At 50.4% G+C, this 27,016-nt stretch overlaps 6 protein-coding genes across 6 annotated transcripts in view; 3 read left to right on the top strand and 3 right to left on the bottom strand.

Annotated features, from left to right (window-relative positions):
• Positions 1-647: 647 nt before the first annotated feature.
• EAH_00003480 (hypothetical protein, conserved) lies at positions 648-11,029 on the bottom strand (the record flags this gene model as incomplete). Its single annotated transcript, XM_013397486.1, has 19 exons — positions 648-725; positions 986-1,273; positions 2,553-2,693; positions 2,942-3,049; positions 3,229-3,342; positions 3,593-3,639; positions 3,917-4,004; positions 4,206-4,312; positions 4,482-4,625; positions 4,994-5,140; positions 5,316-5,484; positions 5,630-5,796; positions 6,038-6,221; positions 6,583-7,398; positions 7,715-7,940; positions 8,205-8,416; positions 8,623-8,749; positions 8,942-9,009; positions 9,239-11,029. The coding sequence occupies 19 exons, from the start codon at positions 11,027-11,029 to the stop codon at positions 648-650; spliced, it is 5,022 nt and encodes a 1,673-aa protein (XP_013252940.1).
• A 77-nt stretch (positions 11,030-11,106) lies between these two features.
• EAH_00003470 (hypothetical protein, conserved) lies at positions 11,107-14,096 on the top strand (the record flags this gene model as incomplete). The annotated part of the gene is made up of 8 exons (XM_013397485.1): positions 11,107-11,109; positions 11,280-11,338; positions 11,609-11,699; positions 11,942-12,351; positions 12,716-12,868; positions 13,048-13,132; positions 13,306-13,394; positions 13,616-14,096. 8 exons carry the CDS (start codon positions 11,107-11,109, stop codon positions 14,094-14,096), a joined length of 1,371 nt encoding a protein of 456 aa, XP_013252939.1.
• An 852-nt stretch (positions 14,097-14,948) lies between these two features.
• Positions 14,949-17,018, bottom strand: EAH_00003460 (hypothetical protein, conserved; the record flags this gene model as incomplete). The annotated part of the gene is made up of 1 exon (XM_013397484.1): positions 14,949-17,018. The coding sequence occupies one exon, from the start codon at positions 17,016-17,018 to the stop codon at positions 14,949-14,951; it is 2,070 nt and encodes a 689-aa protein (XP_013252938.1).
• A 2,197-nt stretch (positions 17,019-19,215) lies between these two features.
• EAH_00003450 (tropomyosin 1 alpha chain, putative) lies at positions 19,216-20,795 on the top strand (the record flags this gene model as incomplete). Its single annotated transcript, XM_013397483.1, has 4 exons — positions 19,216-19,374; positions 20,008-20,079; positions 20,140-20,430; positions 20,529-20,795. The coding sequence occupies 4 exons, from the start codon at positions 19,216-19,218 to the stop codon at positions 20,793-20,795; spliced, it is 789 nt and encodes a 262-aa protein (XP_013252937.1).
• Positions 20,796-22,480: 1,685 nt separating this feature from the next.
• On the bottom strand, positions 22,481-25,042 carry EAH_00003440 (hypothetical protein, conserved; the record flags this gene model as incomplete). Its single annotated transcript, XM_013397482.1, has 4 exons — positions 22,481-22,513; positions 22,862-22,954; positions 23,148-23,336; positions 24,083-25,042. The coding sequence occupies 4 exons, from the start codon at positions 25,040-25,042 to the stop codon at positions 22,481-22,483; spliced, it is 1,275 nt and encodes a 424-aa protein (XP_013252936.1).
• Positions 25,043-26,667: 1,625 nt separating this feature from the next.
• The window catches only part of EAH_00003430 (hypothetical protein, conserved), a gene marked incomplete at both ends in the record, with an annotated part of 4,892 nt that continues 4,543 nt past the window's right edge, over positions 26,668-27,016 (top strand). Inside the window, 2 exons of the mRNA XM_013397481.1 lie at positions 26,668-26,796; positions 26,987-27,016. The exon at positions 26,987-27,016 is cut by the window's right edge and continues 63 nt beyond it. Of these exons, the coding sequence (XP_013252935.1) occupies positions 26,668-26,796; positions 26,987-27,016 (159 nt within the window). The remainder of the gene's footprint in view (positions 26,797-26,986) is intronic.

Here is a 27,016-nt window from a genome sequence, read left to right as displayed (position 1 = left end):
CAATTCATCATTCACAGCCATCAAGCTGTGGCTTATGCTGTCAGTGCTGCGCGTAGGGCTTATAAATACAACTTAAGAAAAAGTATTTAGACGTATTTTTGCTTTATTACAGTCGTAATGATTATTATTGTTTTAAATGAGTCGTTGTATTCAGAGAAACTTCCCTATCCTACCCCTCTGTCTGCCTTGAGGTGTGTGTACACCCTTCATGACTCGTCCAGACAGAAGACCCCTTGCAGCTCCCCTTAATTCAGCAACCCTTGTGGCTAGCCAACTAGCTACTTGGTTTTCTAGCCACGGAGCTGCATGCCCAGCTGCACAACAAATAGCAAGCGCTAGCGAGGCAGGAGGACAGCTAGCTGTGCAGCTAGCTCCACAGATGGCTAGCTAGCTAGCTAGACTGCCAGTTAGACAGCTAGCTGGCTAGCCAGATAGACGCTAGCTGGCTAGCTTCTAGCTGGTTAGCCAGCTAGAAACAAGGGACCGGTGGATAGGTACCCAGCTAGCTAGCTGGCTAGCCAGCCAGGTGTCTCGTCCTTCCCTCGTTCGGGTCCAGCTGCACTGCAGAAGATTGCTGCAATTTGTTTTGTTTAAAATAGTAAAAGAAGAGTAAAAAGAAAGCGAGAAAGTCGAAAGGAGACAGCTCCTCAGCGCCGTGTTGTACGGCTTTTCCCTGCTTTGTTGGTTCTTCTCTTTTTGTCTTTGTTCATCACAGACTTCAAGGACTGCAGACAGCAACACACAAACCCCACCAACAACACACCAAACCCTAAACCCTAAACCCTCACCAACTACACAAGAACTCTTTTTTGATTCCGCGACAGTTTCTTTCCCCTGTTTCTCTCGGCATGCATTTGCAGATACTCTTCTAGGGTTTAGGGTTTACGGATGAGGGCTGCACTAGACTGCGAGTGAAAGGCTAATGAATTCGTAGGAGGGCGGCGAGTGGCCGCGTCAGGGTTTAGGGTTTAGGGTGATCGCTGACCCTGACAGCCTGAGCTCTGTATTTTTCCTTAAGGATTCCTCTGTTGAGTTTGATATAGGCATAAGGATCTACTCCAGACTTCTTCTTTACGTCTCCCTTGGCTTTCTTTGCTTTAAACTCTAACCCGCTGCGCTCTGTGTAGTGGCCGCCCCGCTGCTGCTTCCTCTGCTCCCGCAGCGCAGCGCGCCGCGCAGCCAAGCTGCTCAGCGTCACCTTGCTGCTGCTGCTGCTGCTGCTGCTGCTGTTGCTGGGCTTTGCAGCTGCTGCTGCTCCAGCAGCAGAACGGCCCTGCAAGCAGCAGCAGCAGCAACACATAGAAACATGAAATACAACAACACATCAGTGAGGGTTTACTGGGGGATCCACGGTACAGTTGACTACTAAGGTGTAGTTATGATTCAGGGTCTGCACCTCAAGGGTTTAGGGTTTAGGGTTTAGGGTTTGCTTGCCTTGAGGTCCTTGCGACGGCTGGAGCGGGGGGTCTCCTTACCAATGTGGAATCGAGAAGCCGCTGAACAAATAAATAAATAAATAAATAAATATATATATATATGTAATATATATATTATACATGAATATATGTACATAAGCAATGAAAGAAAACAAATAAATAAACAAAAAAGCAGACAAATCAACAAATAAACAACAAAAATAAATAAATAAATAAATAATTGAACAAAACAGCAAAAACAGACAGCCAAACCAATAAACAAATGAAAAGAAGACGGAGAGAGAAACGAAGTAAGGAATAAATAAGCAAATAAATAAATAAATAAATAAATAAATAAATGCATGGAAAATAAACGAGATATCTATCAGTTGACCCTCAAGATGCACCGCCAGCAGCAGCAGCAGCACTTGCGGCAGCAGCAACAACAGCAGCAGCAAGAAGCAGATAAGCATCTGCGGCTTGTCGCGATAATTGCATACGACGATGGAGCAGCAGCAACAGCAGCAAGGACAGCAGCAGCAGCAGCAAGGACAGCAGCAGCAGCAGCAGAAGAGTAACAGCAGCACGGGCAGCAGCAGCAGCAGGAGCAGCAGCAGCAGGTAGAAAGTTTCTTACATTCATTTTGTTGTTTTTCTTCGTCTTCTTCTTCTTCGTCTTCTGGGATGATGATTTTTCCCGAGTCATCTAAAGGCAAGCTGCTGAATTTTGTTTGTCTTTTAATGCCTCTTGCTGCTTTGTCTGTCTTTCTATCTTTTCGTGGCTGCAGCCCAACAAGCACTTGCTGAGCTGCCGATACACCGCAGAAGTCTAAGACAGCCGATGATGCGTCGCACCCATCTCCCTCTTCAAAGACACTCAAAGACGAGCCTCCTACAGCAACAGAAGAGCGCTTCCGCTGCATATACACACACAAATATATATATATATTATACATATATGTATGTATACAGACAGAGACACTCAAAGAAAAACCTCCTACAGCAACAGTGTATACAGAGACAATCAGAAGTATATATATATATATATATATATATATATATATAGTGAGAGAGAGAGAGTTAGGGCTTGTCAGGGTTTATTGTGTTTGTTTATTAGGGTTTAGAGGTGAGAAAGTACTGCTGGTTTTCTTTCATCGTCGCTCTCCTCTTCAAAGGCATCCAGCAAAGACTTCAACCCCACAACCTCGACCCCGCCGCTCCCCCGGCTGGGATCGTCTCCTCCCGCTCGCTTGCGCTCTTGTGGGGCAACAGAACGCTCCTGCAAACGCACAAACCCTAAACCCTAAACCTCCAAGCCTAAACCCGAAACCCTGGCCAAACGCCTTGTGCGCTCCCCTGGCCCTGCCCCCAGACAACGACCTAAACCCTAAACCCTAAACCCTAAACCCTAAACTGAACCCTCCCAGCATAGCTCCCACAGTTCTGTGGCGGCAAACAGCCGCAGATGGCCTGGATAGCCTAGGGTTTAGGGTTTAGGGTTTAGGGTTTAGGGGTGTCTCCTCGCACTTGATATTCTTCTTCGTCGTCTTCTGTGTCTCCCTCTGTCTCCGACTCTGCTGCGCCCTCGCGGCCCTCAATGGACCCATCGCTCTCTTCAGCAGACTCCTCAGCTCCCTGAAGCCCCAGAAACCCTAAACCCTAAACCCTAAACCCTAAACCCTAAACCCTAAGGCCTCGTCCACGGCCTGAGCGCTTCGTTGCTAACTCGGTACCGAAGCCAAGCATGAAGAGATTTCTACAACTGTCTCAGCATGAGGGATTAGGGTTTAGGGTTTAGGGTTTAGGGTTTAGACCTTTAGGGTTTTATGGATGAGCCTGCGAATGGTCCGCCGTCTCTCAGAACGAAGCAAATGTCGCAAGAGAGGAAGATGCTCCTCAGGCATTGCCTTCTCCATAGCCTCTTCTCCCTAAAGAAAACCCAAACCCTAAACCCTAAACCCTAACCCCTAAACCCTAACCCCTAACCCCTAAACCCTAACCCCTAAACCCTAAACCCTAAACCGTAAACCCTGCGAGTTAAACCCTCGCGTTTGATGTGCATAGGCTTGATAGCTGTGCTTCGTGGGAGGAGGTGCTTAAGGACTTTGGGTCTGGGGACATTTTATAGGAGGGCTGCATCAGGGTTTAGGGTTTAGGGTTTAGGGTTTGCTGGGTTACCATCACTTTACATAGCTTCTCTATCAAGTGACGAATCTTCATGCGAGCTGCGCATACACACACGCCGAACCCTAAGCCCTAAACCATAAACCCTAAACCCTAAACCCTAAGCACTAAACCATAAAGCCTATATGCTAAACCCTATACCCGAAACCCTAAACCCTGAGACTTTAAAGGGCTTTCTGCGCTTAAGCAAGCATGAATACAAAAAGACTGATTTCTACCTATGGTATGAGGCTGCCGTTTTGGGTTTAAAGTTTAGGATTTGTTAGGGTTTAGGGTTTGCTAGGGTTTAGCGTCTGCTAGGGTTTAGGGTGTACAGACCCTTGGGAGCGTTTGGGTTGCTCAAGGCCGCCAATATTAACGGCATCCATCCTTTGATATCATCCATGTCTCCAGCACGAATGCACGCCTGCAACTCAAACCCTAAACCCTAAACCCTAAATCCTAAGCCCTAAACCCTAAACCCTAAACGCTGACTTCCAGGGCTAAGCACAAGACTTCGCGCAGCCAAGTCCGTGCCGCTTCCTCGCAGCACCTGCACACACTGCCACTTTGAAGAGGCATCGCCCCTAGCTCATCGAGGGTTTAGGGTTTAGGGTTTAGGGTTTACCTTTGCAAGTTGAATGCCGGCGGTGAAGGCAAGCTTGTTGTGGTCCTTGAGGAGCAGCAAACCCACCTCCGCCCACTCTTGCACTTGTTTATGGGGTATCTCCCCGCCTGAATACCAAACCCTAAACCCTAAACCCTAAACCCTAAACCCTAGCCCCTAACAAACAGTCATTCGTGTGCATTCAGGGGCCACCAGTAGCAAAGTCTGCCCCGCCATCTGCAATAATCCCCTATATTCCGTTTAGGGTTTAGGGTTTAGGGTTTAGGGTTTGCGTACAGTAAAGGTCAAAGAGCCTCCCTAAGGCAAGAGCAGCAGCAGACTTTAGAAGAGGAGGGGCCCCCGGGGCCCCTTGGGGCCCCCCCGCTGTCTCTGGTGTAAGGCCTCCGAAGCCAGCACCCACGTACGTCACCAGCGCAGACACTGCTCATAGCAGACAAACCCTAAACCCTAAACCCTAAACCCTAAACCCTGAACCCTAGCCCTAAGCGTACACTGGGAGAGGGGCGGGACTTGCAGGCAAAGAAAGGTGCAGACGGATACAAATAACACTGGAGTATTTAACTCAGCAGCAGCAACAGCAGCAGCAGCAGCAACAGCAGTAGCAGCGGAAACAACAATAACAACGGCAGTGCAGCAGCACCAACAACCGCTGCAGCAGCAGCGACAGAAACAGCAGCAGGAACAACAGCAAATGGAACAGCAGCAAGCAGCAGCAACAAGCAGCAGCAGCAGCAACAGCAGCACAAGCAAGTGCAACAGCAACAGCAGCAGCAGCAGCAGCAGCATACTGTGGAGTTGATTTCCTCCGCAGAGAGCAGCGAGCGTGCTGAGGGCCTCTGCTGCAGTGTCTCTGTTTTTTTTGTTTATATCTTGCAGAGACAGCAGCACCTCAGGGACTGCTGCTGGCAGCAACTCCTGCAGTATGGCTTCCCACTCTATCGTCACCCCCCACACAAACACACCCACAAACCCTAAACCCTAAACCCTAAACCCTAAACCCTAAATCTTTAAAATACTCACTACGCCCTGTGGCTCAATGAGGGAGCTGTAAATACACGAGCGGATATGAACTGAAGATAAAGGGTTTAGGGTTTAGGGTTTAGGGTTTACTGGACGGTTCGAATTCTTCTCGGCGTCTCTCGAAGGCTTGCAGCAGAGCTAGGAGACAGCTGAGCCTTTGCTTCTGATCTGCTGCTGCTGCTGCTGCTGCTGCTGTCTCCCGGCACTCCTTAAGGGTCCTCCACACCTCCATAAGCTCCGCCACGCCAGCAACAAACCCCTGAAGCGGCAGCAGCAGCAGTAGCAGCCGCAGCAACAGCATTATCCGCAGCAGCAACAGCAACAGCAGCAGCAGCAGCAGAAGCAGCAGCAATAGAAGCAGCAGCAACAGCAGCAATAACGCATGGAGGGAGACTCTGCAATACCTCATGCTCCCCAGTGTCTTCTAAGGCATGCTTTAAGGACATGTACGTCTTCCGCTGCAGCGTACGCAGCAACGCCTTGCTGCTGCTGCTGCTGCTGCTGCTGATGGTGCTCACCGCTGCGCTGCAGCGGCGCAGCAGCGACAACAAAGTATTGAAAAGCTTCGCGCCTGTAGCAGCAACAGCAGCAGCCGCAGCAGCAAAGAAGCAACAGCAACAGCAGCAACATAAGCAGAAGAAGCATCTACAGCAGCATCGGAAGCTCCAGCAGCAGCAGCAGCAGCATCAACAGCTCCAGCAGCACCGCCACCAACACCTCCAACGGCAGCAACAGCAGCAGTATCAGCAGCAGCATCAGCAGCAGCAGCACCAACAGCTCCAGCAGCAGCAGCAGCAGCATCAGCAGCAGACCTATATCTGGAGCAGTGAAGGGCCTGAGGGCGTTGCAAACATCAAGAAGGGCGCCGCATTCTTTAGGGGCAAGAGGGGCAGCCCCAGAGGCAGAGGAGACAGAAGAAATGCATGCAGAGAGAGCACCAGCAAATCTCTCTGCGTTCGTCTCCATCAAAGGCCGAGGACAGAGAGGAGCAAAGGCCTGCAAAGAGACAGCAGCATCTACGCACACGAAGAGGGGCTCCTGCTGTAGCTGTCTCTCTCTCTCTCTCTCTCTCTATGTCTGTCTGTCTCTGTCTCTCCCCCTCCTTCTACGTCTGTCTCTGTCTCTGTCTCTGTCTCTGTCTCTGTCTCTGTCTATATCTGTCTGTCTCCATCTCTCTCCCTCTACGTCTGTCTCTGTCGCTGTCTCTCTCTGTCTGTCTCAGTCTTTGTCTGCTGTCTGCCCTCCTATGTTTGTTTGCTTCTGCGAGTTTTTGTCTGTCTCCTTTTATTTATTTTTTTTGTTTGTTTGTCTCTTTCTGTCTCCTTTATGCTGTCTGTCTCCTTTTGTGTGCTCGAACCTGAATTGTCTGCAGCAGCTGCTGCGCTGCTTTAGCCTTTGCTGATTCCGTAAGAGCAGCAAATGCTGCCTCAGCTGGCCGTGCTGCTGCTGCGCCTTCTGTTGCTGCTGCTGCTGCTGCTGTGTCCTTGTGCAGCAGCAAATACCGCACAGTAACGAAGCTAAGTGTCTCCTCTGAGAAGGCAGCAAGAGCTCTTCTGTTGCTGTCTGCTGTTGCTGCTGCAATAACTGCAGCAGGAAGCAGACTGCTGTCAGTGAGGCTGCAAGAGCGTGCAGCATAAGCTGCTGCTGCTGCTGCTGCTTTCACTCCAGCAGCAGCCCCGTCCCCTGCAGCAGCAGCAGCAACGGCATTGGCTAATCGCCGCAAAAACAGCAGCACCCCAGGTCCTGCTGCAGCAGACGCCGCCTTTCCTGCTGCTGTCTCTTCCCCCATGCTCAACCCCTGCTGCTGCTGCTGCTGCTGCTGCTGCAGCAACTCAGGTGTCCGTACACTTGGAGGCATCGCAGACTTCGCCATTGCAACAATAGCTGCGCATGCAGCATCTCTTAAAGAGGCATCATGCAGCAGTTCAAGAACTCGAGGCAGCAGCAGCAAACCCTCGGGGGGCCCCCCTTGTGGGGCCCCCTGGGGGCCCCCCTTGCTGCTGCTGTTAGGCTGAAGTGTCTCCTTGGAGATACACCGCGACAAGTCTAGCGGCTGCGTGGCGAATGAGGGAAGCAAACCCCAAAGCTGCCTATACACCCCAGACCATTCTCTGCTCTCCATTGTATGCCCTGCAGCAGCAGCAGCTTCTGCACGCTTCTGCACTGCTGCAGCCTAAAACAGCAGCAGCACACACTCCGCAGCACCGCAACGCTGCAGCAGCAGCACCAGCAACAGCAGCAGGAACGGCAACAACAGCAGCAGCAGCATTTAAAAACAGCAGGAGTAATAGCAGCAGCAACAGTAGCAGCAACAACGGCCAGATGCTGCAACAACAGGAGCAGCAACAGCAGCAACACCATCACCAATAGGAGCAACACCAGCAGCAGCGCTAGCACGAACAAGAGCAACAACAGCAGCAACACCAGCAGCAGCGCTAGCACAAACAACAGCAACAGCAACAGCAGCAGCAGCAGCAGCAGCAGCTGACGGCTGGTAGTATCTCCCTAAGGAAGAACTCCAATCGGTCCCTGCAAACGAAGCGCCGCAGCAGCGGCAGCAGCGCGACTCTGCTCTCTACAACAAAATCATCAAAGGAGACAGCAGCATCAGCAGCAAGAGACAGAGACAGCTTCATGCCTTCACCCTCTGCGTGTAAAACCCTCAGACACCCAAACACCCGCAGCGCCGTCCCCAACGCAAACTCCAGCTGAGGCCTGAAGCAGCAGCAGCAGCAGCAAGAGCAGCAAGAGCAAATGCAGCGTTGAGAGCAGCAGCAGCGGCACCACCGTGCGCAGGAGCAGCAGCAGTAGCAGCATACACAGAAGCTGCACCAACGCGAAGAGGAGCAGTAGCAGCAGCGCCGTGGACAGCAGCAGCACCAGCAGTGGCAGCAACAGCAGCAGCAGCAGCAGCAGCAGCAGCAGCAGCGCTGCTGTTTAGGGTTTAGGGTTTAGAGGTAGGTGCTGCGCGACCTGTACAAGCGGAGTTCCTGCTGTCTCGCTTTGAGGAAGGCAGTTGAGGGTTTGCCTGCAGCGCCGCTCTGCTGCTGCTGCTGCTGCTGCTGCTGCATGCCTTCTGCTGCCAGCAGCAAATCCCAAAGAGAAGAAATGATGGGGAGAAACGACAGAAAAACGGGAGATAAATAATCGTCTAGACAGGCGCCCAAGGTGCTTACGTCCCCCGAGGCACTCTAAAAGCACACAAACCCTAAACCCTAAACCCTAAACCCTAAAACCCTGAAGTCCAGTAGCAATGCCTTCCTCTAAATCTGTACAGCGGGCGCATCCGATGGGGTGGTTTCTGCTGCAGCAGACTTTGAGCTTCTGCTTCCACCCTCTCCGCGCTAGGGTTTAGGGTTTAGAGCTTAGGGTTTAGGGTTTAGTGTTTAGGGTTTACCAGTGCGCAGGGGCTGGGCCCATCTAAAGCCGCCCTAAATGCAGACACCTCCACTGCTGCAAATTCATCTGCGCACAATTTAAATGCTTCGGGCCAGCGGGTCTTGTGGCGGTAATGCAGCAAGCTCCTGAGGTCAACAAACCCTAAACCCTAAACCCTAAACCCTAAACCCTAAACCCTAAGCAAAAGCACGTCACGCGCCTCGGACGCAAACAGACAGTCACTGGCTCAAATCTACATTCCCCTAGAGGCATACATCTTAGGCTAGGGTTTAGGGTTTAGGGTTTTAGGGTTTTAGGGTTTAGGGTTTAGGGTTTACTTCAGGAAAGACGCCATTGCCTGGTGTATCGGCACCCCGGTTATTTGCTGCTGAGCCACAAGCCACCTCTGCAGCAGCAACACAGCAGCACTTGCACCCACGAATGCAGCAGCAGCAGCAGCAGCAAGAGCAGCAGCATCAGCAGAGCAGCAGCAGAAGCAGCTAGAGGGCAGCAGCTATCCCAAGGAGAAGAATCGCATTGAAGGCAGCAACAACAGCAAAGCCACCGCGAACCACAGCTGCAGCAGCAGCAGAAACCTCCCCCAGCAGCAGCAGCAGCAGCAGCAGCAGACTTACAGCAGCTTTTATTACTGCAGAATGTGCTGTGGGGTCTGCAGTTTTATTTAGTATGGTCGTTAAAGAAGATAAAAACCGCTGCACCAGCGACAAGCAGACACTCATCCTGTCCTTAGGTTGCTGCTGCTGCTGCTGCTGCTGCTGCTGCTGTTTTTGGGGGCCCTCTAAGCTGAGTTTATCCATCAGACTCAGCAGCTGCTCCTCCGCTGCATCGGTTGGCTTTGCTGCTGCTGCTGCTGCTGGTGCTGCTGCTGCTGCGCCGTCACCCTCTTGCTGCTGCTGCTGCTGCTGCTGCTGCTCACTAGCCCACATCATGACGGCTGAGACAGCAGCAGCTGCAGCAGAACACCAGGCAGCAACCTCCCGTGGCCCTGTGTTGCTGCTGCTGCACATAAAATTCTTCTTTAATAAGAGAGAGGGTAATAGCTGAGAAGCAATTGATAGAGAGGAGCCGCCAGCAGCAAGCCGCTGCTGCTGCTGCTGCTGCTGGTCGCTTAGCAGCAACTGCTGCTGCTGCTGCTGCAGCAGCACGCGCCGCTGCTGCAGCAGCTCCTTTAGAATCACTCCCATTGTCTCCAGGCACTCGGGAAGGGGGGCCCCCTTGGGGCCTCTGCGCAGCAAAAGGAGACAGAGACCCTCAGCCCTCTCCTTCTGCTTCAGCAACTCTTGCTTCTGCTGCTGCTGCTGCTGCTGCTGTTGCTGCATCTGAAGAGCATCTAGACGGCGACCGATGGCGGTGAGCAGCTGAGGCAGCACTCGCTGCAGCAGCATCAGCATTCGGTACTCTTTGCTGTTGTGCTGCAGCGTCTGCTGCTGCTGCTCCAACTGCTGCTCTTTGAGGGCCCTTAATAAGGCAGAAGTAAGGGCGCCAAGCCCAGCTGCTGCTGCTGCTGCTGCTGCTGCTGTTGTCTCCTCTTCCTGCTGCAGCTGAACACAGAGGCGAGACAGAAACTGCAGCAGCAAGCGCTTTGCTGCTGCATGCACTGCTACCCGACTCCCCTCCACTGCTGCACGCAGCAGCACCTCAAAGCAGCTGCGAGATAAGACCACGGGGCGCTTGCTGCTGCTTTTGCTGCTGCTGCTGCTGCTACTGCTGGTGTCGCCACTGCTGCTGCTGCTGCTGTTGCTGGTGGTGAGGCCCCCACAAGCCCGCAAGCACTGCAGCAGCGAAAGAGCAGCCCTCTCAGGTGCTGCTGGGAGTGCAGCAGCACCTTGAAGCAGCGGCAGCAGCTGAGTTAAAAGCATCTGCTGCTGCTCGCCTCCCTGCAGCAACTCGGCCTTTGCTGCTGCAGCAAGCAGCAGCTCCAGCAACACACTCATTCCCACAACAAACATAGGGGGGCCCACCAGGGGCCCCTTATCCGCTTCTGCATCTTCAGGCCCCTGCTGCTGCTGCTGTTGCTGCTGCTGCTGCTGCTGCAGCTCATCCAGGGACCTACGAAGACACTGCAACGTAACATGAATTGCTGCTGTGAGTGGTTGCTGCTCTGCTGCTGCGGCTTCAGCAGCAGCAGCCTTTGATGTTAGAGCAGAGACAATAGCAGACCAGCAGGTGCGAGCTGCTGCTGCATCTGCAGCAGAAAGAGAAGAAGAGAGCAGCAAATGCCTTCGGCGGGGGGCCCCCTGGGGGCCCCCACCAGAAGGCTCTGCTGCTGCTGTTGCTGTTCCCCCTTCAAGCTGAGAAGCAACGGCAGCCAGAAGCTGCTGCTGCAGCAGCAGATGATGCTGCTGCAGCCGCTGCTGCGGCTGCTGCTGCTGCTGCTGCTGCTGCTGCTGCAGCAGAGACACCATCGCTAGATGCCCTGGGGACAGAAGGAGATTCCCCTCTGCCCTCAAGGCCTGGGGTTTGTGAGAGGGTTTATCAGGCTATGGTTAAGGGTTTAGGGTTTAGGGTTTAGGGTTTAGAGACTAGTATGCAGGATTTATAGATTGCTGTGGGGCCTCTCTGGCCCATGGCTGCCGGAGGTCTGTCTTCCGCTGGCAGAGAGAGCGTTGAGGGTTTAGGGTTTAGGGTTTAGGGTTTAGGGTTTATTTCTAATAGCTGGAAGGTGAAAGAATCTCGATTTACTTTGCAGCAGAATGGGGCCCCGCTACATCGTGGTGAGGGCCCCCGGGGGACGGGGCTGTTCAGCGGTTTAGGGTTTAGGGTTTAGGGTTTAGGGTTTAGGGTCCCGCTTAGAACTTGGGCGCCGCGCTTTTCTCGCATTTTTCTTTTGTTTTGGTGAGAGGCTTAGGGTTTAGGGTTTAGGGTTTAGGGTTTGGGGTTCCGTGTTTGTTTAGGTGGCAGCCTCAAGGTGCGGGAACCGCATGGCCCCTGCTTCTCGGCCAGGGCAAGGGTTTAGGGTTTAGGGTTTAGGGTTTAGGGTTTAGGGTTTTTTGGTGCCCCATGGAGGTGGAAAATGAACGCCCAGAGGACGGCGAGCGCGTCCAGCAGCTCCTGCAAGTTATCGCTGAATTCAAGGTAAACCCCAAACCCTAAACCCTAAACCCTAGACCCTCAGCTGTAAACCCTAAACCCTAAACCCTTAGAAACCTACTATTATAGGCCTTGATAGGTCTCAGTTGCTTTTAGGGGCCTCTTTTCTTGCATATGTATTTGTCTCTGCCCTTCATTCCCCCGTGGGTGCGTTTGCCTATACCTGTGCCCGTGTCGCTAGGGTTTAGGGTTTAGGGTTTAGGGTTTAGGGTTTGCGTCTGCTGCAGCGCCGAGAGTATCTACATCTCTCATTAATATCTTCCCTCGAGCGGTCTCTTTCAAAGGCGCAGTGCTGGGGGGCCCCTTTTGTCTCCCTTATAGGCGACCCAGCTAATAAAGATATAGGAGAAGAAGAAGGGGCCCCCCCTGGGGGCCCCCAGTGGGGCCCCACTGGGGTTGCTGCTCAGGGGGGCCCCTCGGGGGCTGCAGCTCAGGGGGGCCCCTCTGGGGGCCCCTCTGGGGTCCCCTCTGGAGGCCCCTCAGGGGGCCCCTCAGGGGGCCCCTTTCTTAGGGGATTAGCTATTGACCCCGCTACTTTATTGGAGATAAAGACATTAAGAAAAAGACTTGCAGAGGCTGAGGGGGCCCTTGAAAGAGCGAAAGAAACACAGACAGCGCAGCAGTTTTCTGGGCAGAGGTGAGCAGCCGCTGGTGCAGCAGCAGGAGCAGCAGCTGCTGCTGCAGCGGGAGCAGCTGCAGCTGCAGTGCATGCAGAAGCTGCAGCAAATGAAAACCCTAAACCCTAATACGCAGCACGTAAACCCTAAACCCTAGAAGCACCTTTGTACTTGTGAAGGCTCTTACCTCTCTTCTCAACCTGCAAAACCCTGAATAAATCCTAAACCCTAAACCCTAACTCCCCAAACCCTAAACCCTCCACTCAAACCCTAAATTCCAGAGAGAAGTCAACGCTTGTCGGTGCTTAAGCCGTCTGCTGCCTCCTCCGCAAACCCTAAACCCTAAACCCTAAATCGTTGTTTGTTTGTGGGGTGTCTGTGCAGCGTAACTGGGCAGCGGCTTATAACGAAATGCAAAACCCTGCAGCAAGAAAATACAGAGTTAGGGAGGGCCCTGACTGAAGGATCTTTATCTTCTGCTACTGTGCAGCTTGGGGCCCTTAAGAAACATATTGTCTTCCTACAGAAAGAATTAAGGTGCCTACAAACCCTAAACCCTAAACCCTTTCTTCGTTACACCCGCCGCTGCAAACAACACACACACAAACAAACACGCATGCCCTGCTGCTGCTCTTGGTGCTGCTGCTGCTGTATATCCTGTTGCTGATATACTCCTGCTGTTGCTGCTGCTGTTGCTGCTGCTGCTGCTGCTGCAGGCAACTCCGGGAGCTGAATGCCGACCTCGATGCGGATAATGAGGATTTGTCGCAGCAACTGCAAACAGTTTTCGTTCAATTCAGCGTATGTGGCGAGGGTTTAGGGTTTAGGGTTTAGGGGTTTCGACTTAAGGGTTTAGGCGAGCTTTAGGGTTGCTTCACCTGCAAGACTTCGCGGCGCGTAGACCGCAAGAACGGCCTCTGCCTCGCTCCCTGGGGTTTAGGGTTTAGGGTTTAGGGTTTAGGGTTTGTGCTCAGGAGGTGAAGGCGGAGCGAGACTCTTTGAAGCTGCAGGTGGCGGACCTCGAGACCAAACTTAAATCAACGAAGCTTACTAGGCCTTCTCAGTAGGTTCCAAACCCTAAACCCTAGAACTCAAAACCCTAAACCCTAAACTCTAGGGTTTTGCAACCCTAAACCCTTGTGGGTAAACCCTAAACCCTAGGAAGTAAACGCAAGGCGGAACCCCAATCAGCTCGATATATATTTCTTCTATAAAAGGCCAGAACACAGGGTTCTTTCGGCTCTTAGGGTTTAGGGTTTAGGGTTTAGGGTTTGTGTTTCGCAGCCCGGAAAGAAGCTACGCATCCCGTGCAAGCCCCTCAGGAAGCAGAGGAGATCGCAGGGCCTCCTCTACGGCCCCTTCTGGCGACTTTAGCTCCAGGGGGCCCCCCCTGGGGCCCCCCCGTGAGGAGAAGAGCAGCAGACCCAGCAGAAGGGTCTGGGATGCCGAACGATCTCCAGAGGGCCCCTCGCGCAGGGGGGCCCCCGAGGGGCCCCCATCAACTGCACACAGCAGGCCCCCACGGGGTGATAGAACTCGAATGGAGCGAGGCAGAGACAGAGACAGAGACAGAGACAGAGAGAGGGAGAGAGACAGAGACAGAGACAGAGATAGAGATAGAGATAGAGACAGAGACAGGGACAGGGAGAGAGAGAGGGAGAGGGAGAGGAGACCTAAGGAAACCCAGAGAAGGCCCTCGGAGGAATCTAGGGGCCGCAGGGGCTCCGCCAGCGGCTCCTCGCGCCAGCGCAGCAGCGCCCGCTAGCTAGCTAGCTAGCTAGTTCTCTAACTAGCTAGTTACCTGCCTGGCTAGCTAGCTTGCTGGCCAACTAGCTAGCTAGCTAGCCCTCCAACTAGCCGACCGTTTGGCTAGCTAGCTAGCCGCCCATCGACTGAAGTAACTTGATTGCGCCTATATAGAGGCTACTCATGTTTCTCAGGGGAATTCCCCTTTGCTCGCAGCTAGCTAGCTGCCTGGGGTACGAGCTAGCTAGTTGAATAGCTAGGTGGCTAGCTAACTAGCTAGCTAGATGTCTGGCTAGCTAGCTAGCTAGCTGATTCCCTGATGCGAGAGCTTAGTTGCCTTAGACTCTGTGGCAGCGGCCTGCACTCGGCACTGCTGCTTAAGGCGCAGGGCTCGCTTGAGACTACAGCTATACCCCTAGCCCTTGCTTGGCTAGCTAGCCAGACCCACAGCTAGCTAGTTAGCTAGCTGGGTAGCTGGCTAGCTAGCTGTTGAGGCCTGGAGTCTCTCCGGCTCTGTCCTTCTTGCACTGCCCAGAGCAGCAATTTCTGTCTGTCTCTGTGTGAAGCGGCCTAAACCCCAAACCCTAGTGGGGCCCCACCCATAGAGTAGAATGTGTTACTAGCAGCAACCCCACCCCCTAATTCATCTTTTAAAAAAAAATTAGGGCGCTGCATGCAGCGAGGCCGATGGGGCCATCCCTTTGTTGTTATTGCTGTTTCTCCCCCTCCTCTTTATTTCTGAGGTTTGAACCCCTGTTAGCCTGCATGCAGGCGCATGCATGCAGGAGTAGAGAGGGTAGAGAAGTTTACTGCTGAGTTTATACAGAAAGGATTAGCCATAGAAACAGACGACTTTTATAGAGGGCACCCTCTAGTGTCGGAGTGCCTGAGAGCCTTCAGTAATAGACCTTATAGGAGTTTCACTTTCGCCCAGAACAGCGAGGTGGGGGCCCCCCATAGAATTGGTGTGGGGCCCCCCGATGGCTGGGGCCCCCAAGGAGCTGTCAGGAGTTTGCTTGGGCTGGGGCCCCCCGCCTAGACTCTGCGTTTGCGGCGCTAGGAATGCTGGGTGTAGATCTTCTTCTGTTTGTGTTTTATTAATATTTTTAATCTCTGGTTGATTCTGTTGTTGTTCTGCCTCTTGCATTTCGGCGCGTTTGTTTTCTCGCTGTTTCTCCAGCCCGAGATCCCTAATGAATTTGTGAGTGAAGAAAAGGCAATAAGAAAGAGTAGCAATGAGAGTTAAGACGAGAGAGCCAATTGCGAGAGCAGCAGCACTCCCTAACGTACAGACTGCAGCCCCACCCGAGCTTGTTACGCATGCAGCAACATCCGTCCCTACACCCCAAGACGCCAACCCGCATAACTGCAGCACCAGAGCCACCAGCCAGGCCACCGTTCCTATCAAATTCACAGGGAGGTCTTGCATGCGCTGAGCCCAAGCTGTGCCTACAGACGTCAGCAGCAAAGAAGCAGCAGCAGCAGCCATGCCTACACCTGCAAACACCAAATAAGCAACCGCCATACGCCCGAATAAAGCCCCGCTCTTCTTAAATCTCTCTAAGTCCTTGCAGTGTAAATCAAACAAAGTGGGCCCCAGCAAATCCTCTCGCATCTCCGCATATCGCTGTGTCAGTGACCCGGGGGCCCCCGGGTTTCTTCCAAGAGTCACGCTGAAAGGGGGAGGGTTTGCTAGGGGGCCCCTTCTCTTTGCGGGGCTCAGTGAAGAAGAAGCCTGAAGGCGACGAGAGAGGAACGAAGAGCCTCCTCCTACTGCTGTTGCTGGTGCATCTTCTGCTGATGCGAGGCCTGTTGCTGCTTCTCCTGCTGCTGAACCCACACCGCGGTCGTCTTCTTGCAGCTGCTCCAGTTGCTGCTGTAGCTGTTGCTGCAGCTGCTCCGGCAGAGTTGGCTCTACCTGCCCAGACAGTTCGGGTTCTTCTTCTTGTGGCCGTTCCTCTGTTGGTGGTGGCGTTTCGCTTTGTTCATTTTCTTCTTGTGCGTTGCTGCTGTCTTCATTAGGTTTGTTTGCTGCAGTTTCTTGAGGGGGCTCCTCTATGCGGCCTCTGTTGCCGTCTTCATCTGGGACGCAGTAGGCGCTTTCTATGGCGTCTTGATAGAGAAGGGGAGGGTCATAGATAATGATTGTGCCTGCACTATCTTTTCTATGCAGAGTTTGAATGCGCTGCAGGGACCTAAGCCCCAGCTCTACACGAGCGATGTTCTCCCCGTTGCCGTCAGTGTAGGGAAGGTGTTGATGCCTCCAAGTTCGAAGAGCTAGAGACAGCGCTATTAACAATATGGCTAGGGCCCCACATGCAGCACACACCCACATTGCACTGTCTAAGGTCTTATTCCAAACAGCCCCAACCTTTTCGCCTGCATGCACCACCTGTGCTGAGGCTGACTTCACTCCCTCCCTCATCGAAGTTGTTGCGCGCTTCAGTGTATTGCGAGCTGCTGCTGTAGTCGCTACTGCAGCAGACTCGCTGACAGGCCTCACAGGCTCTTGTCTCTCGCTGCTGCCCTGAAAATGCGGCTCCGTCGCTTGGCCTTGAGGGGGGGCCCCTGCAGACACCGCGGAGGAAGAAGTGCCCTCCTGTCCCCTGGGCTCTTCATTTAAAGGCTCTAGATTAGCAGAAACCGGCTGCTGAGATTCTAAAGGGTTCTCAGCCTGCTGATCTTCGTGCAAATAAAGAGAGTCCTTTGAGGGACCTCCTGCTTCGTGGGCTGCGCCAGTCGCCTGAGAGGGCTGCTGCACAGTACTCTCCCCCATCTCTGAGGGTCCAGCAAAGAGAAAGCCGCCTCCAGAAGCCCCAGGGTCCCCAGAAGGGCCCCGCTCATCACCTCGGAAGGGCCCCTCGTGCTGTGGGCCATTGCCAGACTCATGACCTTCAACCTCGATGTAACGCGGGGTGTTCTCCCGCGACACGGCCTCCATAGTGGCTGATAAAATGTCTGCAAAAGAAAGAAGGAATGCCGAAGACAAGAGAAGCACACGACCGCTCCTGATAATGCTGCTGCTGCTGCGGCGGCGGCGGTGTGGTTGACCTCCGCGGTGGCGTTTTGAATGGTGACAGCCACCTGTCTGCTAAATCACTCAAGGGAAACCTGTGAAGTGCCGCAACTCTACAAAAAGAAATTATTTTCACTTAAAGTCGAACGCTACGAGAAAAAACAGAAATAGTTGAGGCGGGTGCATTGGAACAGACAACCACACAGCACACCCACCATCTACTCGCGCGGGGCGTTGCCGCTCACTGGTAGAGAAGCTGCAACAACTCGCGTAGTACTGGTGGCCGACTCGTTGGCTTGTGTCAGCGAAAATTAAACAAAAATAGTAATTTCGGTTTATTTCACCTGCTTTCACTTGTTTTTACCCCCGAACGGCACCTCCACGCAGAACGAAACGGAAGTCCATCTTCGCAGTGAAGTGCAACCAGTGGAAACCCACAACAGACCATTGAAAGACAGTTCTCATTGCCAGCCACAGTAAGAAGATGATAAATGTAACGTCTTAAAAATTAATAATCCATGTAGGCTTTGAGTTTCATGGACTGTGACGAAGCCACGCCGAGAAAAAACATCACTGCTCTCACTCCTCCGGGTCACTTGCTCAAATAACGATGAAAATAATATGGGAGGAGAAATCAAACAATTCGCTGTTTTGCCCACAAGCCTATTACATATAAAGCACAGCAAAAATTTTAGCTGATGTTAGTTCCGGTTTCAGCTGTTTTCACCTGCACGGCGTGCATCGTCCGTACACCTGAAACTTTGGGCTGCGCCTCGCCTTTGCAAGTTGTGAATTTCAAGGGAAAAGTCACCACCAAGTAGAGAAACTCCTTCATCATGGTCTCCCTTTACTTTCCATGCTCCTTTAGAGCACATATTATAGTGTTTTTCTTCCTATGTTCCCTTTCCTGCGCCGAACCCCATGAGAAGCATGATCAGTCTCGACGTATTGAGGGAAACCTCCCTCCCCCGCATTTCGTGCAGGCAAAAGGTACAAACGAATGACCAATTCTCCTCCCTTTTTTGTTTTCTCACTTAATGAATCTACCTCTGGGCCCGTTCAGAAGGCATTCTCGGAAATATTGCAAGGGGGGCGCTGGCGGGCGCGCTGGGGACCATAGCAGGCGCCCCCGCCGCCTTGGGAGCCCCTCCTGGGCTTCCATTAGGAATGGCCCCTCCAGCTGGTACTGCAACAGCTGCAGGACCTCCACAGGCTGGCGGCGCAGAAGCCGCAGCAGCGGCAGCACCGCCGCCCGTGGACCTCGACGCCGTTGTGAGTGATTGCAGATGTTTTGAAGGTTTTTGGAAGTATTTGCATATTTTATTCCTTCAGGAAGCTGCACAGGAGACTGTAGATGAAGAGGTGGAGAGTGGTAATTGTTGAAATGAGTGAATATATGCGTTATTTGCTTCATTGGATAGCCGTAATTTGCAGCGACGAAGCTCGGCAACAAGCTGAAGGAAGCGGTTGATGTAAAAAGAAACTTTTCTTTTCTACTTTGAATGGAGCAGGCAAACTAATAACATCGTTTGTTCTTTAGATGCTCTCGGCAGCCACGCAATCCCACGTTCGGAAGGTGGGTTCCGTTTGGCTTGCTAGTTACTTAAATTAAATATTTGGTTTCTTCCTCCTTTTGACTGCACATTAAAGGCATTTGCGTTGTTCATGTTACTGTTGTTCTCTAGGGAGTGGACTATTCCGCCTCAGTCGTGCAGCCGCCACCTCCCCCAGAAGAACAAACTGTGCGAAGCAAACGAAAAGAAAAATGCATTATATGTTAAAGTAATGTTTGAATGGTATTGTTTGCTGTAACAGGGAACAGAGATCATTGCCGCTGCAGCAGGTAGGCAACTCTGCCATTTCAGCCAGATGTATCGGTTTTAATTTAATAAAAAAAACTTATGCTTATTTATCTGCTTTCTGCTGCAGCAGCAGAAACCCTCTACACTGCTCCCGTCATCGTCTTGCTTCCCCCCGAGCCAACACCGACGTGTGTATATATTTCCTGTTTTTTCACGTTTCTTTCCTCTTTGTCTTCCTCGGGCATCATACAAACTTACCATAAGAATGTTCCGTCTTAACTAATGCTATTTTATTATCCCTTTTCCTCTTCAGAGAGAAAATGGAATTTGCAAGAGCCATGGCCTGCCTAGGAAAGTTGAATTCCCCGGAAATGCGGCGGGCGAGGAGCGCCGAGTTGGCTGAAATGGCCACAATAAAAGGAAAAACAATTTCTGAATTGGAGAGGGAAATTGCAGAAACACAAGAAGAACTCACAAAGGTAAGAAATAAGTTATTATTTTTGGCTGTTGCATCCTTGCGTTTTCTGCTGTTTTGCTTTCTGTTTCTTTCCTTTGGTGAGTGTGTTAGCTGCGATGCACACTGCTTGGGGCTTTGTTTCTTCTTTTGTTGAGGCTTACTTCGTTGAAAATCCACAAGAGTGATTGCATGCATAAGTTGTGTTGAAATGCACAATATCGGTTTCTTCTACGAAACAAACGCTCGCAGTCTGCATGCTTCGTCTCAGCAATAGTGCCTGCGTGCGCCCCTTTTTGAATATTCACCTTCTTTCTTGAATTTACAATATGCCTGTACATATATCTTTTTTATGTATCTGCCAGTGGATAGGCGCTGGTGAGTAGCCGCATGCATGTAGCTGACTCCTTTTCTACTTTTGTGCGCATGCATTCCTCCCTTTTGTTTGTGCTTTTCATGTTTGTTTCATAATTCGTTTGTTTGTTTGGCTGGTTGCTTATTCAGTTATCTGTTTGTTTTATTGTAGAGATTTAACTGTGTCCCATAAGTTGCACATTCGTTTCTGAATAAGTTTGCTTGTTTCTTTCCTTTTTTGTTGCTTTTGAGGCCTCCTTTTATTTGCAGCAATTAGCGGATTTCATTTTGCGTGTTTCTATAGAGCAAGGCGGACAGACGACGAGTGCAGCAGGAGTTGCGTCAGGTTGCCTCCAATGCAATGGAGGGCACAGCCGTGGGTATTTGTCTTTCTATATTTATTCCCTTTCTCTGTTTCTCTTCATCTCGCGTGTAGTCTCAAGCAGATCTGCTGTTTCTGAAGCACGATGTGCAGCTGGCAGACGAAAAAATCACAATTTTCCTTGATAAGCTGCAGCGGTTGGACGTTCAACTCGCGCGCCTCCGCAGCCAGGAAGAGAAAGAAGAAAGTGGCACGAACAGAGAGCTGCAGGAAGAAGAGATGATAAACGAAGAAGAAAGAGAAACGAGAGCGAAGAAAAGCAGCACAAGAGGCCGCCCTAAACCACAAAAGAGCAGAGCAACGCCGTCAAAAGCAAGGAAACCAAAGAGCAGACAAACCCCAACGGTACGTACAAACATCTCAACTCTTAAATTAACAAATTGCTGCATGCACACTACCAATACGCAAATGATTTGTTGTCGTCTCCTCAATTCTCCCTGCAGCCGAAGAAACGAGCGAGCACCGCAGACAAGAGAAACAAAAATAAACCCAGGTTCACAGAGACCGAAATAGCAGAAGGCCAGCAGCAAGCCTCCACCCCCGAACAATTGAAGCAGCAAATGGAATTCCAATACCACCTGCAGCAGATGCACTTAGAGATGCAGCGGCTGCAGCAGCTAGAAAGAGACGAAAAAATCAAAGAAATTCCCCCTCAACGGCAGGGTAGCTGGAGAACGAGACACCGAAGAGGGGCAGAAACAACTGTATAAGCCTGTAAAGGCAGCTGCAGCAGCAGCAGCTGCCGAGTTTCATCATAGGAGCTGCGGCGGCAGCAGCAAGGCGGAGGGCAGCAGCTGCTGAAGCTGCTGCAGCTTCGCGTACCAGCAGCACCATCAGCGCCAAGAAAACTTTCATCTATGAAATTTACATGCTTTCTCCTGTGCTATTTACTGCTTTTCTCTCACGACAAGTATGCTACAAGACTTAATACTGCTGGCACTACGGACCCGTCTTCTCTACTTTTTATTTGTTTCAATACATTAACTCTAGCGGAGTGTTGTTAATGACTGCCGTCATTAATCCCCACACATAATGAATATATAAATAGTATTGCCTCTAAATAACTAGTAATAAACAATAAGAAAAATAATAAAAGGAAAGTAAAAGAAATAATAATAGTAATAATAGTGTATTGCATTTCTATAATGCGCTACCTAGAGACAAACAGCTGCAGCAAGCGTTTGGAAGTTTTGTTTTTGGGTTTTGTTGAAAAAGCAAAAATAGCAGCCCCATTTTGGAGTTGCTGGAAAATGCAGACTAAAGACGAGGGGCCGGGTGTACAGACAGCTGAGCGGGCCCCCCTTCCCTCGGATGCATGCTGCGCGCATATTTATTAAATAAACTAAAAAGACATCTTAATTCATCTCGCTCGCACCAGTTGAGACCCACTGCAACGGCAGCTGAAGCCCCAGCAAACCCCACAAGAGACAGGCCAGTCGCAGCGCAGCTAACATAACAAATACCCTGACTTATTGAGGTCTACCTACAGCGTAGGATACCCCCCATGTTCGCAAGCGGTAACAAGGATATAATATATATAATATACATTATATATAATATTATATATATATTATATATTATATATATGTACATCGGGTGCTGGAGATACACCCCAGTGCAGCGCTAATGCGCATTAAGGCAGACTGTGAAAATTAAATCGGTTGTACGTACACCACAAAACGCAAAGAGACAGCAAACTGAGGCCAAAGCCAATGAACGCTGCAAATTAGAGCAACGATCATCTGCACTTAACTCGATTGACAGACAGGCCAATAAATAATATATATATATATATATATATATATATATAAAGAGTCAACTACACATATACAGCGAAAAGCCCTTCACTCCAGATTTGTGCGTGAGGCCGAAAGAAAAACTCCGCTGTCTCAAACCCATCATTCCTCAGGCCTCCACACCTCCCTCGATACTGCAGCAGCAGCAGCAGCTGCTGCTGCAGCTGCTGCTGGATGCGGTTTGTTTGGTTGCAGCTTGCGTTTGCATGTTTGGTGCTGAGTAGAGACGCATGCCTGGGGATGAATGATAGTAGTAGTAGCCTGAATTGGGGTGTCTATACATCGGCGATTAATTCATCGATTTCATTGCGTTTTGTTGCTGCTGCTGCGGTGTATTCATGCTCTGGGCCGCAAAGAATATACAACAGATTGTATGCATCTTCAAAGTGGCGACCCGCAAGCCTTAAGCGACTGTCTGCAAAGGGTTTGCCTTTAGCTTGTATGCGCGACCACAGCACATCCCCCATTTCTTCATACAGCCATGCTAGCGAGTAAGAAGGAAGAGGCAGCACCTAAAAGAAACAAAAATAATATATATATATATATATAATTGTAATTATAGTTGTAATTACAAACATTCAACCCTAAACCCTAGACCCTTAACACAGACGCAACACGAGAGAAAACGCATACTCCCAATAAACACTAAACCCTAAACCCTAAACCCTAAACAAAGACGCAGCACCTAACAGGAAAAAAAAATAAACCCTAAACCCTAAACCCTAAACACCAAGATAGTACAACATAAGTACGTACACCTCAAAAAGATACACACAGCATGAACGACTGCCACTCAGTATCAATGGGAGTAACCGAAAAGAGTTGCAGCTGCTTCTGCTGCTGCTGCTGCGGCAACAGCAGCAGAAGCTACTGTACAGCCCCCCCACGCACACAACTGAAGACTCCTCGCGCTAAGCAACAGCAGCAGCCGAAGCAACAGCAGCGCAGCAGCAGCAGCAACAGCAGAGGATGTGTCTCACCGAAGTAACGTATTCAAGGCGATGCATCTGGTGTACGTACGCCGACTCATAATCTCCTGCAGCCCTGTAACCTTCAAATAAGATCGTGTCCAGCTGAAAGCCACCACGCACAACCCTAAACCCTAAACCCTAAACCCTAGACTTTTGCCCTTATACTTGAAACCTTCTACCCTTAACTCTGAATCCTAAACCCTCAACATCACACGCCGTACGCCAGCACCCGTAAACCTCCTATCCTAAACCCTAAACCCTAAACCCTAAACCCTCGGGCTTTTATTAGTCTTGCCTGGAAGAGAATCCAATGGCTGGTGAATACTCGAGAGGCTTGCTCGTACACCATCTCAGCATCTTTCATATCTTCTTTGTTTGTTTCATCTAAACGCTCTGCATATGCAGCTTCAAACGTTAAGTAACGCTCAACTGTGCTGGCATCCGCCACTGTACCGCATACAGTGCATGGGTTAGCAGTTGTCTCCTGAACACACAAACCCCAAACCCTAAACCCTAAACCCTAAACCCTAAACCCCAACAGCGCTATAGTAGTGGCAGTAGAGCACAGTTAGAGTGTCCCCTCATTCCTTTGCTTTCCCTCCTCTTCTGGTGTCTCTACCTGCACTTAGCTGTCTCCTTGTGGCGCATTCATATATACATACCTATATATAATATACATAAATATATACATATATATTATATATATGCATACACACATAAATATACATATATATATATATGCATAAATATATATAATGATATATAATATTATATATATTGTGGTGTACGTACATCTTGTTCAGTCTTGAATTGCATGGTGCCGGTGCCGCAAGTGGGGCATCGAAAGCCTCTAGCAGGGTCTGAGGTGTCTATACACCTGGTGCAGTAGCAGGTGAATAGCCAGCCCGAGAGTTTATCTCTTCGGATATTGGTGCTTTTAAGAAGGTCTTCATCTCCTATATAACTAATTGTTATCTCTCCCTCTGCTGGTAATGCCCTACGGGCCTTCAACACAAATGCATCTGCTTCACCGTAAAACCAGCAAGCTGAGGCACTGCAGCTATGAGACATCATTGATATTTTATTATAAAGTACAAGCCCTTGAGATTCTGTATGATGACCGAAGCTATTAAAACGCCAAACTTGCAGCAGGTGTTCATACAGCTGAGGATTTATTTTCTGCTTATCTTGACTTGTAAAAGAATTACTATTCTTTATTGCTCTATATACTCGAAGAACATCTTCTCCTGCTGCTGCTGACGGGTCAGGAACCCACTTAGAGAGGCATGCACTTAAGCTTTCTTCATCCAGCAACAATATTGAACAGAGGGCAGCTAAGTGCCACACAGGAGGCAGACTCAATGCCTTCTCTTCATGAATATGCACTAATAAACCCCACAAGTCTTCGTGTATAGAGGGGACAGCCACTAAGAGAGGTGTTTCAATAAATATTACTTCGCCAGGCTGAAGGGCCTTTCGGGTGTATAGGCACCTCCCTTTACCCTCTACATGTCGTACTTCTACACGACGCTCTATCTCTTCAAGAGAAAAAGGGGTTAAAGAGGTCTCATCAGTTATTGCCTCTTCTTCTTCTTCTGCTGCTGCTGCTTCTTCTTCTTCATCTGCAGCAGCAGCAGCAGATCCTACTGCTTCATCATCAAATGCATACTCTTCCTCTTCTATAGGCTCTGCATACCCTGAGTATTCATCTCCCTCTGCTGCTGCTTCATCTTCTTCTTCTTCTGCTGCTTCTTCTTCTTCTTCTGCTTCTTCTTCTTCTTCTGCATCTGCATGCAGCCCTGTGTAGTCATACTCATCAGCGCCCTCTTCTTCGTCTCCTTCTTCGTATACCTCATCATACACCTCAGCCTCACCGTTTGCTGCACCCCAGTCTTTTATATCGCTGTCTCCTTGCTGCAGATGTTCTTCTTCTGTCTCCTTTTCTGCATATTCCCCCTCAGAGAAATACCCATCACCAGCCTCCCCAGTGTCTTCCTCCTCTTCTGCTGCTGCTGCTGCTGCTGCTGCTGCTGCTGCGTCTGCTGGAGAAGCATATACTGCTGCTGCATCTGTGCTGTAACCATACGCTGCGCTGCTAGGAGCACGCGCCCAGCCATCCTCAGTAAATGATATTTCCTCTCGTTTATAGGCAGAGGGAGAGCGAGCATGCCCTCGAAGAAGCCTCTCCATGGTGATGTTTGCTGCTGCTGCTGCTGCTGCTAGTGGTGGTGGTTGTGCTGCTGCTGCTGCTGATGTTGCTGCTGCTGGTTGTGCTGCTGCTGCTGCTGCTGCTGCTGGGCTGGGGTGTTTCTTCTTGCTGCTGCTGCAGCGGCAAACAGCCGCTTCAGGCGAGAAGAACACGTACACCAGAAATCAACAATAAAAAGACGAAGAAAAAACCCAAAAGAAGACAAATAAATAAACAGCTACAAACCAACGAGTTAAGTAGAAGAGAGAGAAGAGAGAAAGAGAGAGCGACACAGCCGCCCGCGCCTGCTGGGCCTGCTGAAGTAGGCGCAGCACTTCAGGTGTACGTACAATTAAAACCCTTATGCTGCATTCATCTATAGTAAAATAAAGCTAAAAAATAAAATACAAACCTCAACCCATCCAATCAGGACAGAGGACACTCCCAACAAGGAAGCCGCTCGATGTATGTGTGGCGAGCTGCCCGAGGCCAGCGGTCTTAGGGTTTAGGGTTTAGGGTTTAGGGTTTAGGGTTTAGGGTTAAGCATGCTTCACCTCTCCAGCCTCTTCTCTTTCTCTAAAGACCAATTAAACGAGTTTATGAATAATAAAAATATATTTATTTAAAGACGAAGGACAGATAACGATAAACAACAAACTGCACACCTCTAGGCTGCACTCTAGGAATTCGTCGCCCGCACCAAAAGAAGTCTTCTACACAAAAACTCAAAAGCTTGCATAAAAAGTATCGATTAACACATCATTATATCTGTCATGAAATATTCTATTTAAATAAAACAATTAAAATAATTGATCTCGACGCCCTTGGAGTATTTTTTCTTTAATTTCCCTCATGGGGTTGAGGTGTACAGACAGCTGAAATACTGCGGCGAGCAGAAGAAAGAGCAAAGCTCTACGTGCTGCAGCAACACCAACATTAAGAGGGAATAAAAATAGAAACAAATATATTTATACCAATGTTTTCTTTTTTTTAAATCTTTTTCTTTTTACTCTCCTTGCTTACCCGCATCTTCTCTTGCTGCTGCACTGTTTGCTCCCTTCGACTGAGGTAGATAGAGCGCTGTGTATAGAAGCTTGTGTTGCTTTGTATTATATGCATCTCTACTGTCTTTTATGTTTATTTTATTCTTCTTTATTTCTTTTTCTTTCTTCTACTCCTTTCGCCTCTTGTGGCCGTTAGCTTTCTTTTTGTGCTGCAGCACCGCAGACAACGCAGCTGAGCTTCTCCTTCCTTGGGGCCCCGAAAGAGTTTGTTGGGGCCCCTTGGGCATATCTGCTGTTTTATTAACTCCCGCAGGGGCCTCTCAGGAGGCTCTTCGTCATCGCTGTTGATCCTGTGGTTGTCCGGCGTTAAGGGTTTAGGGTTTAGGGTTTAGGGTCTGATTGGGTGTAGGTTTTGAGGTTCGTTAGCGGTGCGACTTCTGCTCGTCATCTTCTTCAGGAAGGCATTCTTTGAGCATTGCATCCCCCATTTCAGGGTCCAGGGTTGAGGGTTGAGGGTTTAGGGTTTAGGGTTTAGGATGGTGTTTCCCCCTGGGGGCGCCCCTACATTTTCTGAGGCGCTGGGGTCTTGCCTTGAGTATCATGGGGGTTCTTTAGAGATAAATATGTCTCTAGCTATGATTTGTGTAGACGCATGCGCATTAAGTAAAGACAACTCGCGTTATCTTCTTCAGGAGGCAGCCAACAAACTCCGGCAGGGCACAGACCCCGAGGGAATGTACAGGGCTCTAGATGTACGAATTAGGGTTTAGGGTTTAGGGTTTAGGGTTTGGAGGGAGGGGGGAGATGTGTGAAAGGGTCTTTGGGTGGGCGGTGGGGTTTGGAGAGCAGGATTTCCAAGCTGAAACCCAAACACTTCTTCCGGTCGAGGGTCTAGGGTTTAGGGTTTAGGGTTTAGGGTTTAGGGTTTGGGTGTTCCTGCAGCTGGTGGAGATCTGCGTGAAAAACAATGGC

This window comes from Eimeria acervulina, genomic scaffold (assembly GCF_000499425.1).
Source record: "Eimeria acervulina Houghton genomic scaffold, Eah_scaff12, whole genome shotgun sequence".
Lineage (NCBI taxonomy): Eukaryota > Apicomplexa > Conoidasida > Eucoccidiorida > Eimeriidae > Eimeria > Eimeria acervulina.
Note: the sequence above shows the minus strand (reverse complement) of the source record. Positions and strands in the feature narration are given on the sequence as shown.